Source organism: Callospermophilus lateralis, chromosome 15 (assembly GCF_048772815.1).
Source record: "Callospermophilus lateralis isolate mCalLat2 chromosome 15, mCalLat2.hap1, whole genome shotgun sequence".
Taxonomy (NCBI): Eukaryota; Metazoa; Chordata; class Mammalia; order Rodentia; family Sciuridae; genus Callospermophilus; species Callospermophilus lateralis.
The window spans coordinates 89,142,011-89,162,165 of record NC_135319.1 but is presented as its reverse complement, the minus strand read 5'-3'; the positions used below and the strand labels follow the sequence as shown (position 1 = coordinate 89,162,165).

Genomic DNA, 20,155 nt, shown 5'->3' with positions numbered 1-20,155 from the left:
CAACGCTCCGTGGTTCATGTGGGTATAGCCCATGTATGCACTTGCTTGTGCATGAGTTTTTATTTGTCTTATTCCACTCAGCATTTTAAGTCAATCCAGCTCTCAAGATGCATTCCTCATTCAGTGGGTGTGAAACCTTTTAAGAAAAGAGCAGATGATGGATTTGAACAAGCCAGCGACTTAATCAGCACCAGGGTGGTGGACAGCTCCCTGCCTGGGATGTTGCTTACACATTAGACCTTATTTAACTTTGATGTCCTTATCTGTAAATTGAGATAATTACTCTTTTTGAGTTCTACATTTTTAAGTTGATGACTTGAAGGCTCTCAGAGGATTCAAACCAGCTACCCACAGTCCTGAGCACATGGTAGGTGATCAATAAATTATGATGGGATCGAAATGGATACCACTAAGACATTCAATAAGTCATTTCTAAAAGCCTGCACTGTTTTAGCAAATGATCTCTACAAAACCATATGTAATGAAAGACACAAAGTGATATGCAGAATGAGGGGGAGAGGGTAGTGTGATACAGGGGTAGAGATTAAAAGTTTTCTCAAGGTATGCATAAAAAATAGAAGAGGGTGTGATGTTTATATTCCACATTATTTAAAAGAGCCGGTTTTCAGTGTTCCCAGGTGGCAACATTCATTAGAAGTCATCAGCACAGCAAACTAATTAAATAAAGTATTCCAAAATGCTATACCAGTGGTCCATTAAGTGACTATGGCAAAATTAGCCCCAACCCCAATTTTTCTCTCTGTACAAACATCCATCAAGTTAACAAAATCACTTCAGAGTAGTTCTGGGTTTAAGATCTATTTTCCACAGTAGAGAAACTCAAGAGACATTGTTTCGATTTGTTTATGGACCAAAGCATTAATACTATAGATACACATTAACCATGCAGCTTTCCTTGTTTGTGACTTAAAACAATTTTTTATTAATAGGGCAATTTTTAGAGATGTAAATTTTCTTTCTTGGACCTGTTCACTGTAAAAAAAAAGGAATCTGACCTCAACGGTGCCTCACAGCATGCCAACAGGCATGTGGGTCTTTGCCTTCAGACTTCTCAGGGCTTCTGTCACTAATGCCTCCCCCATTTGAAAGCAGAGTTTGACTGTTTATAACTAGAAGATATTCTTTTCACCTTGAAAATAAAAATGCCAAACATGATTTAAAGTCTTTAGGCCTACATTTTAAAGAAACTCTGGATTGTTAAAGTGGAACAGAAATAAAGTTTTCAGAAGGCTGAGACAGACTTATCTCAAAGGAGACCATTTGCTATGCTGAAGGAAAGGGCACAGGACGGGCAGGGTTTGAGGAAACAGGACATTCCCATTCCCACTCACCACCGACCCCCACCACAGCAATCATAGAAACTGACAAACCAAAGGGCAGCCAAGGAATAGCAGGCTCACGGGAGAAGCCGTCCATCTGGAGTCCAAAGCTGCTGCCAATGGGGAAAAGGACGTTCCTGCCATTCAACTTTGCACATTTTTCAAAGCTTTGCACATCAGAACTTATGCTCCCCTCCAGAACACAAACACAGGACATAAGGGAAAGTCCCCAGTAAATGCTAAAATAAAATATCCATTGCCTAAGTCACTGTTAACACCGGAATAGAGGAAGATTACACCTTAGAAAACAAAGAAATGGTTCCATGTTAACTGCAAGAAGCTGCCCACAAAGGGCTCCGATGCCGAGCTGCAGGTCAGAGGAGGCCTGAGGACAGGAGTGCCTGGCCCCAGGGATGCTCACAGGGCCTCCTGCAAGCACAGCCAATGTTCCTGACATTCTTAAAAGTAAATGCTAGCTCAGGTTGATTTATTTTATCCCAATTTCTATAACATTAATGTAGAACATTTTTGTGGACATAAATCCTAACCCTCGATGTTCCAGTGCTTAATTTAATTATACTGAAACTTTTCATTTCTATAATAGGATTTAAGCTTTAATTTTCATCGCTTTTGTCAGTTATGTGGGCAACAATATAATCACATGGGAACAAAGCTACAAATTACAAAGTGTCGACCTTCCCTTCTCTTTGTATCTTGCTTTGAACATCAGCTCTCTCCACACCACAGATGATATGCAAGAGTCAACGTTTTGTGCTGCACGTAGTCTATTCAGCCAGCTCTCACGCAGTCAAGTCACGTCGCTGGACCAGGCTCAGAAGCCATTACCATCCATTCATTGGCCCTCCTGCATAGCATGCTAACGAGCCCAAGGCCACGTGTCTCAGCACAAGAGCGTGGACAGGACATCCAAGGTGGATGTGAGACACAGCACAGGGACCGGCCCCAGGGCAAGTGCTCCCACTCAGGTACAACATCATTGCTGAGTCCTACCACTATAGTGAAATGCCACGATGATGGATTTGCTTCAAAATGTCTGGGGTGCAGGGTGCACACAGATAAAAAGGGTTGGCCCTGAATTCAGAATTCTTGAAGCTGGGGCGAGTACATGAGCCTGCTTACTGCCATCTCTCCACTTTCTGTGTGTGGGAAACATTATGTGGTTTTCAGGAGAAGGCATCTTGAGTCAGAGGTAGGGTAGAACTGTGCACACCCCATCATGTTTCCACAAACTGGGGGAGCAGCACGTCAGAAGCCAACTGAAGGCCGTGTGGACTTCATGACACCGCTCACAGGTGACTTTCCCCTTAGGCCTCTCAGGAGTCCCCCACTTTTCTCTCTCATTGTTACCCCTTCTCAGAGACATCCCCGCATTCTCACGTGATCAAGCCATCCAGAGGCCAAACCAGGAGAGAGAGCTGGTTTCCCCAGGAGAGCCCAGAACTTCACCTCCCTTGGAGCAAGTGAGCCACACACGTGTGGCTGGTCACACGTCACCTTCTGCTCCAGGGAAAGAGATGCTGGGTTGGAACACCCTTGTACATCTTCCTCCCTCAGCACCTGGGGTCAGGCTGGCTCTAGGTGCCAACGGTGGAGAAAAAAGAAGATGAACAAGGCACTGGGAGCTTTCCTTCTAGGGAGGGACCAAGGGTGACATGCAGTAACCAAGGGAAGAAACAATGATTTCACAGGCGGACGGGGCTGTCATGAGGAGCACCAGGCAGGTGAACCCAGTGCCTCTGGGAGGAAACTCCTAGGACAGGTGAATTTTATGTGCAAACAACTGGGCCATAGGGTGCCCAGATAGCTGGTGACACGTTATTTCTGGCTGTATCTCTGAAGGTGTTTCCAGAAGAGATTCCATTTGAACTGGTGGACAGAGTGAAGCCAACCCACACTCCTCAATGGGGTGATCATCCTGTGGTCCCTGGGAACCAGGAGCAGGAGAGGAAGTCCGCACTTCTCTGCGAGCAGACGGCAGCAGTGACAGAAGTCCACTGTCCTCCTTCCAGCCAGTTCCACAAGGGTTGGGGCCCAACGCAACCCTCTGTGCCAAGAGAAATGTCGCCTGCTGTAGCCCAACAAACTCGGCTGGATACATCTTCTGTCTCCATGTGCAAAACAGAGAGGTGGGGAAAAAAGGCTGGGAACAGCCAGAGTGCTGAGAGCGGTGGCCCCCCAGGGGCCCAACCTGGCCAGGGAAGGCTCTTCCAAGGAGCAGCCATTCCCACCTTGGAATCCATAGCCCACATGCAAACACATCTCTGTCTCATTTCCATAGAAATGGACCCCTTCAGTTGTGGAATGGCTTTGATATCAGGGGAGATGGTGCCAAGGAAGGAAATCAAAATGGAGTGGCATTGGTTGTGGTCAGATAAGTGGAGTCCAGCACACAAGAACTCTTGGGGACACAGCAGTGGCTAAACTTTGAAATGGGCTACAGATGAGCCCAGCCCCACCCAACTCCAACACCCATGCTGACCTTTGACCTGAGCCAATCTAGGTTTCCTAAACTCTGTGTAACCTCTGCGGACCTTCTGTACAATACACCCTTTCCCCACACCACCCAGAGACAGAGACCACACCCAGCCCCTTCCTTACAAGAGAATGCCTCAGTCTGGCTGGGCACAAATCACGAGCCACTCAAGCAGGAACAAACTTTATTTTCCAAACTCCACCAGCACACTCCCTGGGAACTCTCCCGAACGCTACCCACTCGGTTCCTCTAGGAACCACCACACAGCCACGGAACTCCCTCCCCCGGGCTGCACACGCACTCACTCTCAAACCCCGGGAGAACTCAATGGGAACTCCAAAGTAGCGGGTGCCCGATGCAGCAATTGTATATTAGACCTTTACTGTCCAGTAAAGGTCTAATATACAATTGAATCAATCCAACATCATCTTAATGGCTGGCCTCTCAACCATTACTTCTGGCAAAATGCCAGGGGCCATTCGGACTCCGCTGTGGCTCTCAACAAGAGAGCTTGGCTTTTGCTACCACCTGTCACAATTTTTGACTAACTAGTGATGTAATTGATGTGTGAACCTTTAACACAGTTCTATAAACCATAGGAGCATACTTTCAAGACTTCTTGAATCTGTATTTTTCCTGGACAGCAATCCTAATTTGACCGCAAATACATGCACTTTTATTTGTTCTAGACTAGGTTGATTTTATTTTTGGTGGAGGATGGAAACAAATGCTTTAGAGCAAAAGAACTTGTGGGTGTTTAGGAGTGATGAGAGACAGGGGCTGGGGAGCCTTGCTCCTACCTGGGACCCCACAGAGGAGCCCCAGTGACTTGCTCATGGATGCATTAGGCCATATCCTTGGAAGGACCTTGCACATGCAGCAGCACCTCAGCTAAACCCACTTAAGGCAAGTTCTGCAGATCTAGACACAGGGAGAGCTCATTTAACTGATTCCAGTAGGTTCAGGGAAAAGGACAAAGACAACTATATTTTTTAGAAATTAACAAGAAACTGAACAAAGCATGAAAATCAGAGCCATCATATCTCATCAAAAATGGTTTGGCTTTAAATATTTATACTAAATGTGGCACAGAATATTTTGTAAAAGTAATGACATCTTTGTAAGAGCAGCCCAGCCAGAAGATTTCAGCTGATAAATCTTTCCTGACAAGGAGGTAAGACAGCAGTCAGCTGCATGGCAAAAGCAGAGAGCTTGCAAATGAAAGATATCAAGACTAACTCTGCTGCCCCTATCCAGAGAGACTCCTAAAACCCAAGCTCAACAAACGAGACCATTTTCACACTGGCCAAAGCCTTCTGAAAGGATTCCAGGCAGCCACGACATGTTCAGAAGCACATTTGGGCTGCCAATTATGGTATAAACAACTCTACTGATTGGGAATTCTGGAGCTCCTTGTAAGACACAACACTTTCAGCTAATTTTGGCTCACTTTTTACCCACAATAATTTTAGATTCATAGATTTCATATAAATTTCACTTACTATGTTAGGTATGAATTCCTATTAAGATCAAACCCCAAGCTCTATACTTAAAAAGACAGATTAATTATTTCAAAATATTACATTATCCACTAACTCCTCACGGAGCTATGCCACATGTTTATTGATTCACTGCATAGTTCCAAAAAGGACTGGAGTTCGTCCATGACAAAGACTCGTGGAAGAAGAGTGAAAACAGAAACTGGGCACTATGGAGAGGAAACCAGTCCCCGGGCACCTATGCTGAGATCATCACCCAGAGCGAGTAGTGAGGTTCCCATCAGGCTTTCCACCAGCTAAAGAGAGAGCAAATGTTGGGCTGGGGATGTGGCTCAAGCGGTAGCGCGCTCGCCTGGCATGCATGCGGCCCGGGTTCGATCCTCAGCACCACATACAAACAAAGATGTTGTGTCCGCCAAATACTAAAAAATAAATGTTAAAAAAAAAAAAGAGAGAGAGTAAGTGTCCACGAGAGAAGGGATATGTCCTTTAGGTTTAATCTTAAAATCACTTCCATTTCAAGTACTTTTAATCAGTGCATATTAACTATACAGAATAGTGTGCACACCTAAAAACATAATTTGATCAATTCACTCCCCAAGACATCCCTCCCCTTCCCCTCCTCCCTCCCTTGTTCCCTTCCTCTATCCCAATGGTCTCCCTTCTGACTTCATAGGGTTCCTTTCTATGCCTATCTTTTCTTCTTCCTTCCAACTATGGAGAGTATATGAGAATACACTGAGACACACTCCTCTGACTTATTTCATTCAAAATGATGGTCTCCATTTCCATCCATTTTCCAGAAAATGCCATGAGTTTGTTCTCCTTTGTGCTGAACCAAACTCCATTGTGCATTTATATACACTGCATTTTCTTTATCCGCCTATGAATGGATACCTCACCGGGTTCTTGGCTATTGTGCATTGTGCTGCAATAAACATGACTATGTACAGATTTCTAACATATGCTGGCTTTAAATTCTTTTGGATAAACACCAAAGAGTGGTGTAGTAGGATAAAAAGGTAGATCTATCTTTACCTTTTAGAGGAACTTCCTTGCCAATTTCCCTAGCAGCTGAGCTAATTTACATTCCCACCAACAGTGTGTAAGTGTGGCTTTCCCTCTGCATCCTCATTAGTAATTATTGTTATTTGATTTTTTTTTTGAATTGATGATCGAACCCAGGGGTTCTTAACCACTAAGCCACATCTTTTTTTATTTACTTTAATTTCGAGACAGAGTCTCACCAAGTTGCTTAGGACCTAAATTGCTGAGACGAATCTAGAACTTGCAATCATCCTGCCTCATCCTCCTGAATCACTGGGATTACATGCACCTTTATTCACCATTGTACTTGGCTCTTATTTGAATTCTTATTAATTGTCATTCTGACTGAAGTGAGATGAAATTTCAATGTAGTTTTGGTTTGCATTTTCCTGAGGGTCAAAGATATTGAACATTTCTTCACATAAGTGCTGGGCATTTATACATGTTTAGGAAAGTGTCTGTTCTGTTCCTTGGCCCATTTACTGACAGGGTTATGTGCTTTTAGTAATGCTAAGTGTTTTGAGTTCTTCATATATCCTGGATATTAATCCTCTTGTAAAAATAGCTTGTGGAAGATTTTTTTTCATTATGTTAGTTATCTCTTCACTCTGATAATTTTTCTCTTACTATATAGAAGCTTTTTAATTTGATGCTATGCCATTGATTTAATATTTCTCTTATTTCCTGAGTTACCGGGGTCTTACTCAGGAAGTCTTTGCCTGTGCCTATATAGTGAAGCATTTCTTCTCTTTTTTTTTTTTTTCTTCAAACAGTTCCAAAGTTTCTAGTCTTAAAATCGGATCAGTCAGTATTATTACAGGGAGGTGTACGTTACTTCCTGCTATTTTGTTTTATTCCTAATACTCATTTGTTATTTGTCTTTCTAATGTGGTTCTCCCCCGTGCTCCCTTGGTTGTTTTTACGTTCCTGTGTGTAGGATTCCTTTAAGTACCTTCTGAACTGCTGGCCTAGTGCTCATGATCTCCTTGAGTTTCTGCTTACCCGGGGAGGGTTTCATCTTCTTCAATTCTGAAGGACACTCTTGCTGGATACAGTACTGTAGGTGGGCAGTTGTTTCCCTTCAGGACTTAAAATACATCATTCTGTGTCCTCTTGACCTTCAGAGGTTCTGTTGAGAAGTCTGCCATTTTTTCGGATGGGTTTGCCTTTATAAATGATTTGGTAGGTTTCTCTTGCAGCTTTTAAATTTCTTTCTTTCCTCTATATTTTTGAAATTTTAACAATAATGTGTCAAGGAGAAATTCTTTTCTGGTCTTGCCTCTTTGGAATTGTAAATGCCTCCTGTACCTGGATGTCGATTTCCTTCCCAAGATTAAAGAAAGTGTCTGATATTTTTCACTGTTTTCTACGTCAGTAGTAAGAATCTCCTCTGCTTCCTCAAGGCTTATAATTCTTACATTTGGCCTTTTAATGTTGTCCAACAGCTCCTGTATATTCTGCTCAGTTTGTTGTGTTTTTATTTTCTTTATGATTGTCTAAGTGTTCTAATTCCTCCATCTTTTCTATCAGCCCTGATATTCTTTCGTCTGCATGATCTAGTCTGCTGGTAAGACTTCACTGAGTTTTTTTTTTTTTTATTTGATTAAGTGAGTTTTGCATTTTGAATATTTCTTATTCTTTTTCAGAACGTCTATCTCTTTACTGAAATTCTCTCTCATACCCTGCATTTTCTCCCTTAGTTCTTCTCTTAATTCATTGACCATTTTAACCATCCGTTTTTTGAATTCTTTGTCCAGTATCTCCACTACTTTATTATCTTTGGATTTAGTTGTTGGGGAGTTTTAACCTCTCAGAGGCATCTTCCTGCCTTGTTATCTCTTGTTATGTGCGTTTCCATGTTGAAATCTGTTCTGTTGGGAGGGAGATCTCTACCAGACGAGGAGCTTGTTAGTGAGCTTCCTTCTCTTTATGATATGCCCCAGGTGAGGGTTTATCTTACCCCAAAGCTCCCATCCAACATATTCAAAGTGCTGTTTGATTCCCATACCATTTTGAGAAGAAAGAATACTCATCAGAACCAGCTACTGCTTTACAACAAACCATATTATCAAATATCGTAAAAACTGACTGAAAATGTTTCCCACCTCTCCACTAACCAAAGAAAAGAAAGGGGGAGTGATTACATAGAACATGCTAAAAAACTAGGTCATAGAAGCAAAATTAATATGATGCTAAACAGAAAATAGAAGGGAAAGGGAAGGAAGGAGAAAAGGTACAGTAAAAAGTGTGGAGGAGGAAAGAGAAAGAAGAAAAAAGAAGGGGAAGGAACAAAAATGAGGAAGAAAACATAATATTTAATTAATGAATATTTATAATCATATAACATCATAAAAATAACAAGTGGTGACAGAAACTCAAACCAACCAAATAGAAAACAATACAGGTGAAATTAAAATAATGTGTGAAGACAACAGAAGCCTCCTTGCCAAGGTGTTTCACAGGTAGACTCCCTTCAGGTACTTGTGAATCAGCCAGGTATCAGAGGTGTGGCAGTGTCCAAGCTCTGGCTGCACAGCCTCTGACTGGCTCTGAATGTAGAGGCAAAGTCTGAACAGCCTGGTTCCAAGATGGAGTGGATTGTGCATCCCCCGCCCCCCACATCTCCATCAGAGTCTTGCTGCAAAAGACACTGTGAAGTGCAGCCTCTGTATCCTACCCATCCAGTCTCCACCACGTCCTCCTCGTCCAGGACCAGCCGAGGCAGCTCAACGTATTATTCTGGGCCTGTGAGCGGGCAGCCACTGGGGACTGTGCCCTCCCCGACTTGTTAGCCAGCTCCCCCTCTGGTACAGGGGGCAGTTTCACGTGCTCTCGGAGGTTTCTTGGTGCCTGGGGGAAGCACTGTCGGCTGGGTAACCGCGAAGACTTCACACCACCCTTCTCCTACAGTGCGACTTAGGTGGCTCTGGAGATTCCCCAGCTAGCCTGCGAAGCTGTGAGCACCTTGGTTTTGCAGAGCAGGTGGCACTGGGGCATCCCCTGCCTAGCGGGCTGAACCCTATTCTGTGTGGACAGGATGCTCTGTGAGCGCCCTGAGTTTTCAGGACAGTTGAGTGGGCCTTCCTGTGTTCCCTCTGCGTGTCAGCGGGTTTCACTGGCTTCTCGGCTCAAGGTATCGCACTATAAAAATTATCTAATGGCTTGTTCCAGCTGTTTCCTTCATGCTACTCTTTGCTGTGGTCTCCAGGGGAGATGAAGGGGATTACAATTCCCTAAGGCGCAGGCTTAGGGAACAGGGCTCAGGGAGTCCCAACTAGATGGCTCCCTGACACAGTTCTCTGCTTAAAACTCAAGAAAAAAACACAATTTGTCTCATGCATCCGCCCCACCGTGCAGTTCTGAGTTCAGCAAAATTCAGACTGACCTTCCTGCTGTTTCTGTAACTGTCTTGTTAAATATGCCCTGTCTGTCTGTCCCTTTGTGTGATCCCTCCACCTTGACCTGCCTGGGTACCAACCGCAGGTACAGGTGCAGAACTGATCTCATTCTGCCTCGCTCTCTGTTCCAGGAACCACGTCTCTGTCTAGTGTTGAACCTAGTGTGTCCCTCAGTCACCCAGCTCACTAAGCAGCTCTTCTCCAGTGACTTCAAACCTGAACTGTGGAGGGGTGGGACACACAGCCCACTTCTACGCTGCCCTTCCATCTTCTCAGGTCTATTTTAAGTATTTTTACTGAGTCATTTGTGTTTTAGGCCCTGACTCAAAGGGAACTCAATGACATTCAGAACAAAGCTTTGCAATACAAATTCTGACACATATGTATGCCCTCAAGAAGGTCTCGGCCACACAGCACTCGACAAAGGTCAGACACAATGCACAGATGATCCACTGACAAGTGTCATTCCCTGACAGCTGGCATTCATTGACAGTGCTGGAAAAATGTGAAAGTTGTCAGAATCAAGATGAAGTCACTTATGTCAACCCATGGCAAAAACAAGTCAGAGAAACCAGGATGCTATGAAGGAAGGGTCTTAACAGGACTGCCTGATAATGACAATCACACAAGACTCCGACAGATCCATGCCAGGGCAGGGACCACCGCGGCCTGTGCAAAAGGACCTTCCGTCACGACACCTGCTCGGGCACTGTAGGACGTATCACTAACCACTGTAGCCAAGGGCTGTTGTTCCAAATATTTGAAGTGAATCTCTCCATTTTTATCTATGAAAAGACCCCTTGTCTAGCCTCTGTGAACAAACCCAGAGTTTACGATGGCATGTATGTTGTGTTCCGGTCGCTATGCTGGCTCTTCCCAAAAAAGATATTCTTTGGAGCATCTCTCTGTTTTCTTCTGAGGTTGGCATATCTGGTGACTGCTGAGGGAACAGAGGCAAGACCACCTTCAGAGAGAGCCGCCTACTCCTGGAAGCGTCTTTGAGTCCCCCATTTCCGTGGCTTGTCTTTTTCTGCCTGGTGGATCTTCTCTCGGGTAGAAGGCCCCTTTTTTGGAAGAGGACTGCTGCTGATGGTATCTTGAAGAATTCTTTCATTAAGGAACAAGGCAGGCCTCCTTTAGGCCATCATTACGGTGAATACTCCCACTAAGGGTCTCTTTTGGCAGGCACCGTTCATTTTCTGAGCAAGAGTTTAGGGAAAGGAAATTCTTCAATTTCTTGGCAACTGGGGCAGCAATGGGAGAATTTAATTCAAACCCATCAGAGTTAGCTGTGCCTGGAATTCCTAGGGACAGGTCTGGTGGGGACTCCGCGGGCAGCTCTGTTCTTGCTTGGCAGGGATTTCTCCTGCACTTTTTAATATAATTGAGCTCATGGTAACATCTTATGGCCTTTCTCTGGTGAATTCACTTTCAATTCTGTGTGCCTGGCTTCACAGTTTGGTTTGACCTACATGCCTGATTTAAAATTTCTTGTGAGACTCCCTGAGAGATTCTTAAACAGCAATTACAGGCTCAACACGTAAAGGATTTTCAGGTCTCTGTATTTTCTTTCCTCTGCCGATTTCAAATCTGTTGACTCTTTTGCTTATATTAAGATAACTTTATTATTCAAGGTTGCATGAAGTTTCCTATTTCAGAGAGTCCTAGTAAAATGCAAACATCTAAGAGTTAACTCCTAAACTCATCTGCTCAAAAGACTATAAATAAAGACCTTCGAGTTTATCCATATGATAAGGTGACCTTAACTGTTCCATTTTTTCCATAAATGTAATTTAGATTCAACTCTCTTCTTATAAACTGATAAAGTTATATTACTATATTACTGTCTCCTCAATTTGTTGGTAAAGTAAAAATGAAGTTGTCTTCAGAATTGTTAGTACACATTTTTGCTTAGGTATCGTGGCTCAACAGGGTTATATTTATCTCTGTCAAATGTTTAGGATCATGAAACGACAAGTCTGACCTAAGAACCACTTTGCAGATGAGAACAGAGTGCATTGTGGGTTCTTCCCGTCTATCAAGCGTAGCACCTTAATGTTTAAAGGTTTTCCTTGACAAAGAAGTAACATAAAATGGCAGTGCTCATCTAATACCTCAGTTTTCATAAGGAATCTGGGAATCATTGCTTAAAAATAAGCAAATGAAGTAAATATGCATGAGGTAAATGCCTCTGAATATAAATATAAATTCAAAACTCCATAGCTACTTAAATTTCATGAAGTAAAGACTATACATGTTGGCCTACTGACATATACCCTTTCATCAATGGCTGGCATATGACGAAAAATTCAAGGTTTCTTCCTTCCTGAGTCTTCACTAAAAATTACCAAGAGTTAAAAATTCTGGCCGAGTGCAGTGACACATGCCTTTAATCCCAGTGTCTCAGGAGGCCAAGGCAGGATTGCAAGTTCAAAGCTAGCCTCAGCTACGGCGAGGTGCTAAGCAACTCAAGGAGACCCTGTCTCTAAATAAAATACAAAATAGGGCTGGGGATGCGGCTCAGTAGTTGAGCCCCTGAGTTCAATCCCTAACACACACACAAACAAATTCTGATTAACATGTCATTTTATGTATAAATAACAAAGAAACCAAGATGTGTTTGGATTTAAAAAAAAAAAAACTATTAAAAAAAGATAAAATCTTTTACTGAGAAAAGAAATAATTTTATCTAAATTTGAAGATTTTAAAGAAGTGTTCTGAAATGTAAATTTGAGAAAGAAAACAAGACAGAGAGTAGCCAGAGAGCAAGAGAGAGGAAGAAAAGAGAGCTGCAGACGAGGATCTCTTTGGCTGGGATGATTAAAAAAGAGATTTCTTTTTCCATAGAAAGGGATTTATTTATAGCAAATAAAACCGCTGTTCTGATGTCGAACGGCTGGACTCTTCCAAAATGGGAGAAAAGAACAACAGGGCACAGCTAACGGCCACAGCACACTGCAGGCTCAGAGCAGGTCCCAGGGTCCTGAGGACCAGTCTCCGGAGAAGAAACGGGTGTGACCTGGTCGGCTACCGTCTGTGAAAGTCATCTGCAGGATTCTGAGTTTTCACAACATTCATACACTGATACAAAATCAGAATCAAATTCTCTATTTTGAAGCAACAAAATTTTCTTAAAATATTGCTCTGATTTTAGTAAAATTCACAAAAATTGGCCTGGGAAACAAGGACTTTTTGTTTTAGCAAGTTCATATCATGTTCTCGGCTGTCTTTATTAGGTTTCTGATGGCTTAGGAAAAAACAAAATCTCAAAAATGGTTAAAGTCTTTTTAAGCATCTATTTGTTTTAAAGTCTTTTGAGAGATTATTACTGGTTAAAAAGCTTAAAACTAAATGACTACTACTTGACAATGATGTTTACTATATATTATTAATGTAAACATTCTAAGATTGTGCAAGGTCATATGAGATCTTTAAAAGTCTGATGGCCTGGCATGAAGGCTTCAGTCATGCCTGGCATCTCACAGCGCTGAATGCAACAAAAGTCACTAAATTTTCTTGTCATCTGCTGAATTCATCAGAATCTAACCATGCCTATTCTTAGTCATCTGCAATACATAGTTTTCATTCTTCCTTGAAGCACCTGTAATCAGATTCATAAAAACACTCTAACAAATAATCAAGCACAATTTTCTGATAAAACAAAACTCACTTTATAAACAAACTCGTTTTCCTTCAAGTACCTTTGGTAAAAATTTGTCTGACGATAAAGAAAAAAGATAATGTTGCTTGATTCAAATTATTACACAGACTGCCATTTATTCTCCTGTGGATACTTCTGGAATTTCCTTTGTAAATGTGTACCTGTTGCCTGTCAAAACCCTGCAGAAATACAATTCCTGGTAGAACAGCCTGGCTCAGCGCTTTGAGAAGACCCCCATCTCACCAAGTGGAGAGTACCAACTGCACTGTGGCTTCACCTGGGAACCTCTCCCCTGATCCTCCTGTTCTGGATGGGACAATGACTCCCAGTCACTAATTACTTCCGTCCCCATTGTGGGAACAGAAGAACAGCCCAGAAAAGCACATCCGGGCAGTGATGGCCAATCAAACCCCAAGTGCTAGAGGGCCAATCGAAGTGTGTTCAGGAAAGAATCTTGATCAAAAGCAGAGAACGTGGAAGAAATGTGAAAGTTGTCAAAATAAAAACGGACCCACTGTGTCAACCCTATCAAAAGAAGCAGGTTATGAAAGAAGGGACAGCAGCTCTCAAAAGAATCTGCCAAAACTGCAGGTTTCCTCAGAGCCACGGCAACCCTGTACAAGGAGTGGCTTCACCAGGACGTCTGCCCAGCCACCGACCACTCACCGCGGGCTGGTCACTCTTGGCATCAGTCATTCCAGCCAAGGATTACTACTTAAAATTCCTGATGGAATCCTCCTCATTTCGCCTCTAAACCCTTCCCCTGGCCTCAGCCTCCTTGCAAACACCCACAGTTTGCTGTGGAACACATATTCCCAATGCAATGCTCTGCCAGTCCAGAATAAATTTCGTAATTCTTGGAGAATCAATCTCTCTCCCTCTCTCTATGACATATATGTTTGTCTTGGCCCTGAATGGTGAGTAGATGGAACATCTACCTAATGAGACCTACATATAAACTTTTGGAGAATTTACTTGCTCCAGTATGAAGCGTAGTCCATACAGGCATGACTGCGGAAGCTGGGTCCCAACACACCACCTCCCCATCAGCCTTTCCCTAAACCCCATGCAGTCCCTCGGATTTGGAACAGTCACCCAGGGAGTAGACAACTCAAGTACCAGCCTCTCAGTGGGACCTGAAATACGGGTAGTCAGAATTAATGGCCCACTCTACATTTGTGTGATTTCAGTCTCAGACGGCGGGGACAGTTGACTTTCTTTTATAGAAGTGAGAAACAGGGTTCTGGCCAGAGAAAGGTCTACATGAAGGGGCTGCACAAAGCCACCCCTCCTTGATTTGGTATTTTTCTTCCTCCAGAAGAACACTCCCACCCAGGTGAACTCTTAATGTCACCTCTTAACATAAACAGGCACACACTCCAGTGATATGATGAAGGTAAACCAGCAGGCAAACATGGCGCCCACCAACCCAGAAGGCACAGAGGACTGCACCCGACGGTGCATTCTCAGTCCGGCCAGCAACCACTCGGCGGGCATTTCCCAATGAGCGCTGCTCGTTGCTGGAAAAACACAGAGGAATCACGAACAACACCACGCCTGAGGACAGAAGGGAATGAATGGAGAAGCCCAGCATCCAGACACAAAAGAAGGAGAATGAATCTATGCCATCGGGATGTCACTCCGCAGACCTCACACCTGCGTCCAATAAATGAGGAAGGTTAAGGAATTATGCACAGCTTTTAAGCGCTCAATAAAACCACCTGACAAATGTAAAATATTAATTCAGTCTGTCCAAACAGAAAAAAAAAAAGTGATTAATAAAAAGGATGGGGAGATAATGAGGAAAAATATAAGGTGTTCCTCAGGATTGATGAGTTGAGGAATCATCAGAATTCATAGGACTCTGAGCAGGGTTGGAAGAAACCCTGTCAAAGATGGCAAAGTTCAGATGACGACAGAACCATTACTTCTAAATTTAAAGAAAACCTGAACTTTTTTTTTTGGCCATCATCTCAGTGGAAGCTAGTAATTGCCACCCCGGGATAGACCATCCCACGGTTTAAAGACCACAATGTATGCCGACTGTCCTCAGGCTTTGGTGTGCACCTAGATTACACACTACCACCTTCTGCACGCATTTCCCAATGAGCTGCTACTACGCGGCGTCAATCACTGTTCTCTTGTGAGGGCTACGTCTCCCTGTCCTGTGCTGGACACGTTTTAACCACATGCCACCCCCACTCCTCACAGCAGGGAGGAGGGAATTCAGAGGGGCCAGGACTGCAGACCCTGGATCCCGTGACGATATCTGTCACAACTCACCGTGCTGGGTGAAGAGGTCACTGTGAACGATCTCAATCAAGCAGTAGAGCTTCTGAATGGTCAGCAAACCCATGGGGATGTTGAGGATGAACTCGGTGAACATTTTACTATGAGAGAGAACATGAGCAAAACTCTTGAGACACACACAGCAAACAACCCGGTGCTGTTACAAGACAGGAGGTCCCTTGAGGTCCCGACATGCCCCTGGCATGCTGGACAAGCCCCTCACACAAGATCGGCCAAAATTACACACATCCCCCAATAAGTGTTTTCTTTTTTAACTCACACTCATTAAAATAGCTATTATCCAAGTGACAGGCAATAACAAGCATTGAGGATTAAAGAAACCGGAGCCCTCCCACCATGCTGGTGGGGGTGTGAAATAGTGCAGCCACTTTGGAACGTGGTTTGTTATTTTCTCAAAATGTTGAACATAGTCATTGTGTAAGTCAGCAATTCCAATTATTAATTATAAACTCAATAAATGAAAGTATATATCCACACAAAAACTTGTATATGACTCAAAGTGACGACACTGTTAAATAGTACTGAAAAAGGAGAAACAACCAAATATCCATGAGCTGGGGAGTAGATGTACATGTCTGTCCATAAAATTCATCCAAAAAAAGAAGCCAGCACTGACCCTTGCTACAACCCAGGTGAACCTTGAAACCTGATGCTAAGTGAAAGCCAATGTTGTATGAGCCCATTTATGAAACACCTGGAGAAGCTAAATCTTACAGATACAAAGAATAGATGGGTGATTGCCTAGGGCAGGGGTAGCAGTGACAAAGGACTGGTAATGGCACGAGGGATCTTACTGGGGAAATAAAATGTTCTGAAACATGCACTAAAAAATCTATTGAACTGAACACTATAAAACAGGTGACTTCAGAGTATTCACCTACTATTTCAATAAAAACATTTAAAACTTTCCTCTCACAAATGGCCAGAACTATGAAGGAATACCGGAAGAGCACCAGCTGGCATCTCAAGGAAAGCCAGAAGAACGGGAAGTACTGCTTATGGGTCAATAGGCCTGGTCCGGTCAAAGGCTAGTTCCCAGCACTGCAAAGTCTGGGTATGGAGACAGTGGGGACGAACTAATGGAATGTTAGTTTGACCTTTTGGATTTTAAATATCTATTAAAAATCTTTTAAGAAAATATAAGAACAAGTAATTCCACTTCTTTGATTATCCTAATGATATACAATTAAGCTACAAAAAATGCATCCCTGTATATTTTGTAAAGATCAAGAGCAGACTTTACTCGGCACCCTTCAGGCAGCATAATAGTTAGAGACCTGTTCTCTATAATCAGAAAGCCAGGGTTGGCCTTGAACCAGTGCCACTGGCCAGCTGAGTGACTGCAGAGAGGCAAAATTAGGCTAATAATAGAACCAATGTCATGCCATTGTTGTAAAGACTAATCGACTCGCACATGGAGGTGCTTTGTGAAATGCCCATTTTGTATGGAGAAAGCACATAATAGATGTCACGTCTGTGGTTGTGGCTTAAGCAAATGATGGGCCAGCATAGAATGGTACACCGTGAAAGTCATTAATAATTACGATGCAGAAGAGGATTTGAAGACACGGGAAATAAGATGTGTCAGTGCCAGAGTGGTCCTAAAGAAAAGAACCTGGGCCTCTGAGGGGTGTGTGTGCAGCATGTTAAGGATCCAGGTCTTGCTGGCTGCGCCTGGGCAGTGGACTTAAGTGTGAATCTTTCTCTCCTGTGATGACTTCCACTTTATTAAAACATGGGTTGATTATTCAAGCCGGAAAACATACAAACATGACTTTTAATGTCATGTTTGAAATCAGTATAAAAGGGACTGATGCGGACAGACGTGCACCAAGAACAGAGGGCCTCGGCAGGACTTCCCTGGAGCTCCAAGCAGGAGGCTCGAGCAGGGACAGTGACTCTCCTGTGCTCCTCTGATGGACAAGAGGCTGATCCCCCTGAGCAACAGAAGGATGGGAGCAGAGTATGGCCGCACCCCAGTAGACGCAGTTTCCACGCCTCCCCTGTTTCTCCAGCCCTGAGTTCTCCAACATGTGCCGGATGCCTTTGAGGGCTGTACAGAGACACCACGGGGTGACATGTTCCAGGGCAAAAGGAAGGACCTGGTCGCTAGTTCCCTCCTCAGTGAAAGCCCAGTGGCTGTCTCCCACCCAGTTTGTCTTTGGGGATTTAAAAAAATTCTTGTCTGATTCTTCTGCCTGACGCTCTCAGCCCCTCCCTCAGGAGCTCAGGAGAAGCTACACCCGTTATGAAGAAGGGGAGGTGACGCAAGAGCAGGAGAACATCTACGTGAGGACTTTCGGGTTGTGAAAACAAAACAAAATGAAACAAAAACCAACAGCTACAGATTGAAAATCAAAACCTAACCATGCAAAATGCCCAGCTGGCGTCGTATTCCCAGTGCCTGCTGATGGGTGACAACTTCCCCACACAAAGTGATGATTAGCAAAGGGACAGACACCAGCAGCAGCCCATGCCCCAGGACGGTCCAGGGCACTGACCCATGCAGACCCGAGGCAGGCCCGGAGCATGCCCTGGACGACAGCAGCCCCAGGAAGGCGTGATGGGTGAGCACCCGCCTGCGCCTAGTTACCTGAGCTCCTTGGGGTCGAACACCAGCTTCACGTCGTTGACGATGGTCGGCAAGTACTTCAAGGCCGCCCCCTGCAAACCAAGAGGAGAGAGGGCTGAGCTGAATGCAGGGGCCAGCGTTGGCAGAAGTTTCTAATTCCTATCAAGACCACAGACGTGGCAAGAAGAGAACCTCTTCAGACAGAGGCTGACGGCTGAGCGTGAAGAGAGGAGAGTGAAGAAGGCTCCTTCAGGCCACAGAGGGGCGGGAGCTAGCATGGACACGCGAAGCAAGATAGCACAAGGGACAGCAACAGGAACCCACGCCTAGCCCGCAGGCAGACCACCGCCCTGTCACTGATGTGGCACTAACGTGACACTAACGTGGCCTCCTAACAAGGCTTCACGCAATGAAACCAAGAGGGTCCCAGAAGACCTTCTTGCCTGAAGCCCATTCCTCTTTCAGCAATGCAGACGAAATGCCCTTGCTCCATCCTAAAACTCGTCTCCTACATACCTGTGTATCCCTAGTTAAGAAATCATTTTGTTCTTTAGTAACAAGTTCTGCTTTATCTAGAAAACCCACAGCCTTGGTCAGTGCAGTAATGGCGATCACAGACCCCGCTGCCCGCATTGCACGGGGCTTGGGCCCTGCGAAGCTCAGCACTAATTCTAGCCGACCCACTACCGGGAGTTAGCTGTGTTGGAGGAAGCAAGTGACAAGGGAGACATTAATTACGCTGCCCCTGTTCACACAGCAAGTAATGAACTAAGCTGGAATTAAAATTCAATTTGGGGTATGCCGCAGACCCAAGGCCTTTGTTACACACTACTGGGGAACGTTCCTGGATCTTAAGCATCCTGACCTGGCTTTGCCACCTGTGACTCGAATTCCTTCATGGAGGTAGGCTGAGTTCTACCTCCAGGAAGGAAACTGGCCTGTGTCAGCTACATCAAGGGCTGCATTAACACTTAGATTCAAATTGAGAAGACAACAGGACATCCCTGTGCACACTGGAAAATATTACACCCATTATGTAAACAGTTGTCATTACCACCCTCCAAAAGCAAGTAGTCAGAAACTCGCCCCAAAAATATTACCCTGGGGCTGGGGATGTAGCTCAATATGCAGCTCAATATGCGGTGGCTTGCCCAACATGCAGGAGGCCCTGGGTTGGATCCTGGAACATACGCAGTCAATGGATTTGCTACCAAAGTTCACTGGCCTCTATACCAACGCCAAATAAATTCCATTCCATAGCTCACATGTGTACAAAAGTTAACTTCAGATGCATCACAGATCTTAAATGAAAAACTTGGAACTATGAAACTTCAGGAGAGAACACTTGTGACTCTGGGTTAAGCAAAGATTTGTAAGATATGATACTAACAGCACAATCTTTAAATGAAAACATCCCAACAAAGAGCTGAGACTCTTGGAAAAGTGCTGTTTAGATAACAAAACAGGAGCCAAGCACAGCACGGGGAGAGTGTTGCAAATCAGGATCTGATGGAGATTGGTATCCAGGATGTACCAAGAGCTCTTAAAGCTCAGCCGTAAGAAAACAATCCTCCACCGCCGCCAAAGGCAGGGGCGGGGTGGGGGGGGCACTTCTCTGAGGAAGACACATGGATAGCAGATAAGGACCAAGCAACTTACTCAGCACCACTACTCATCAGGGAAGGGCAAACTAAAATGACCACAGTGAGAGACCACGACCATCCATTAGAGAGGCTAAAAACAACTCAAAAGAAAACTCTAAGAATGTGCCGTGTGCATTCGCTGCTGGTCTGAGTGCAAAAATATTTAGGAGACTTTAGAAAAGAACATGGTG

At 44.2% G+C, this 20,155-nt stretch overlaps 1 protein-coding gene across 2 annotated transcripts in view; it reads right to left on the bottom strand.

The window, feature by feature from the left end:
• Dock1 (dedicator of cytokinesis 1) overlaps positions 1-20,155 on the bottom strand; it is a 447,303-nt gene that overhangs the window by 280,576 nt on the left and 146,572 nt on the right. For both annotated transcript variants that reach the window (XM_077105459.1, XM_077105460.1), the window contains exons 24-25: positions 18,343-18,413; positions 15,723-15,829 (exon numbers count right to left, since the gene is read on the bottom strand). In XM_077105459.1, coding sequence (XP_076961574.1) covers positions 15,723-15,829; positions 18,343-18,413 — 178 coding nt within the window. The remainder of the gene's footprint in view (positions 1-15,722; positions 15,830-18,342; positions 18,414-20,155) is intronic.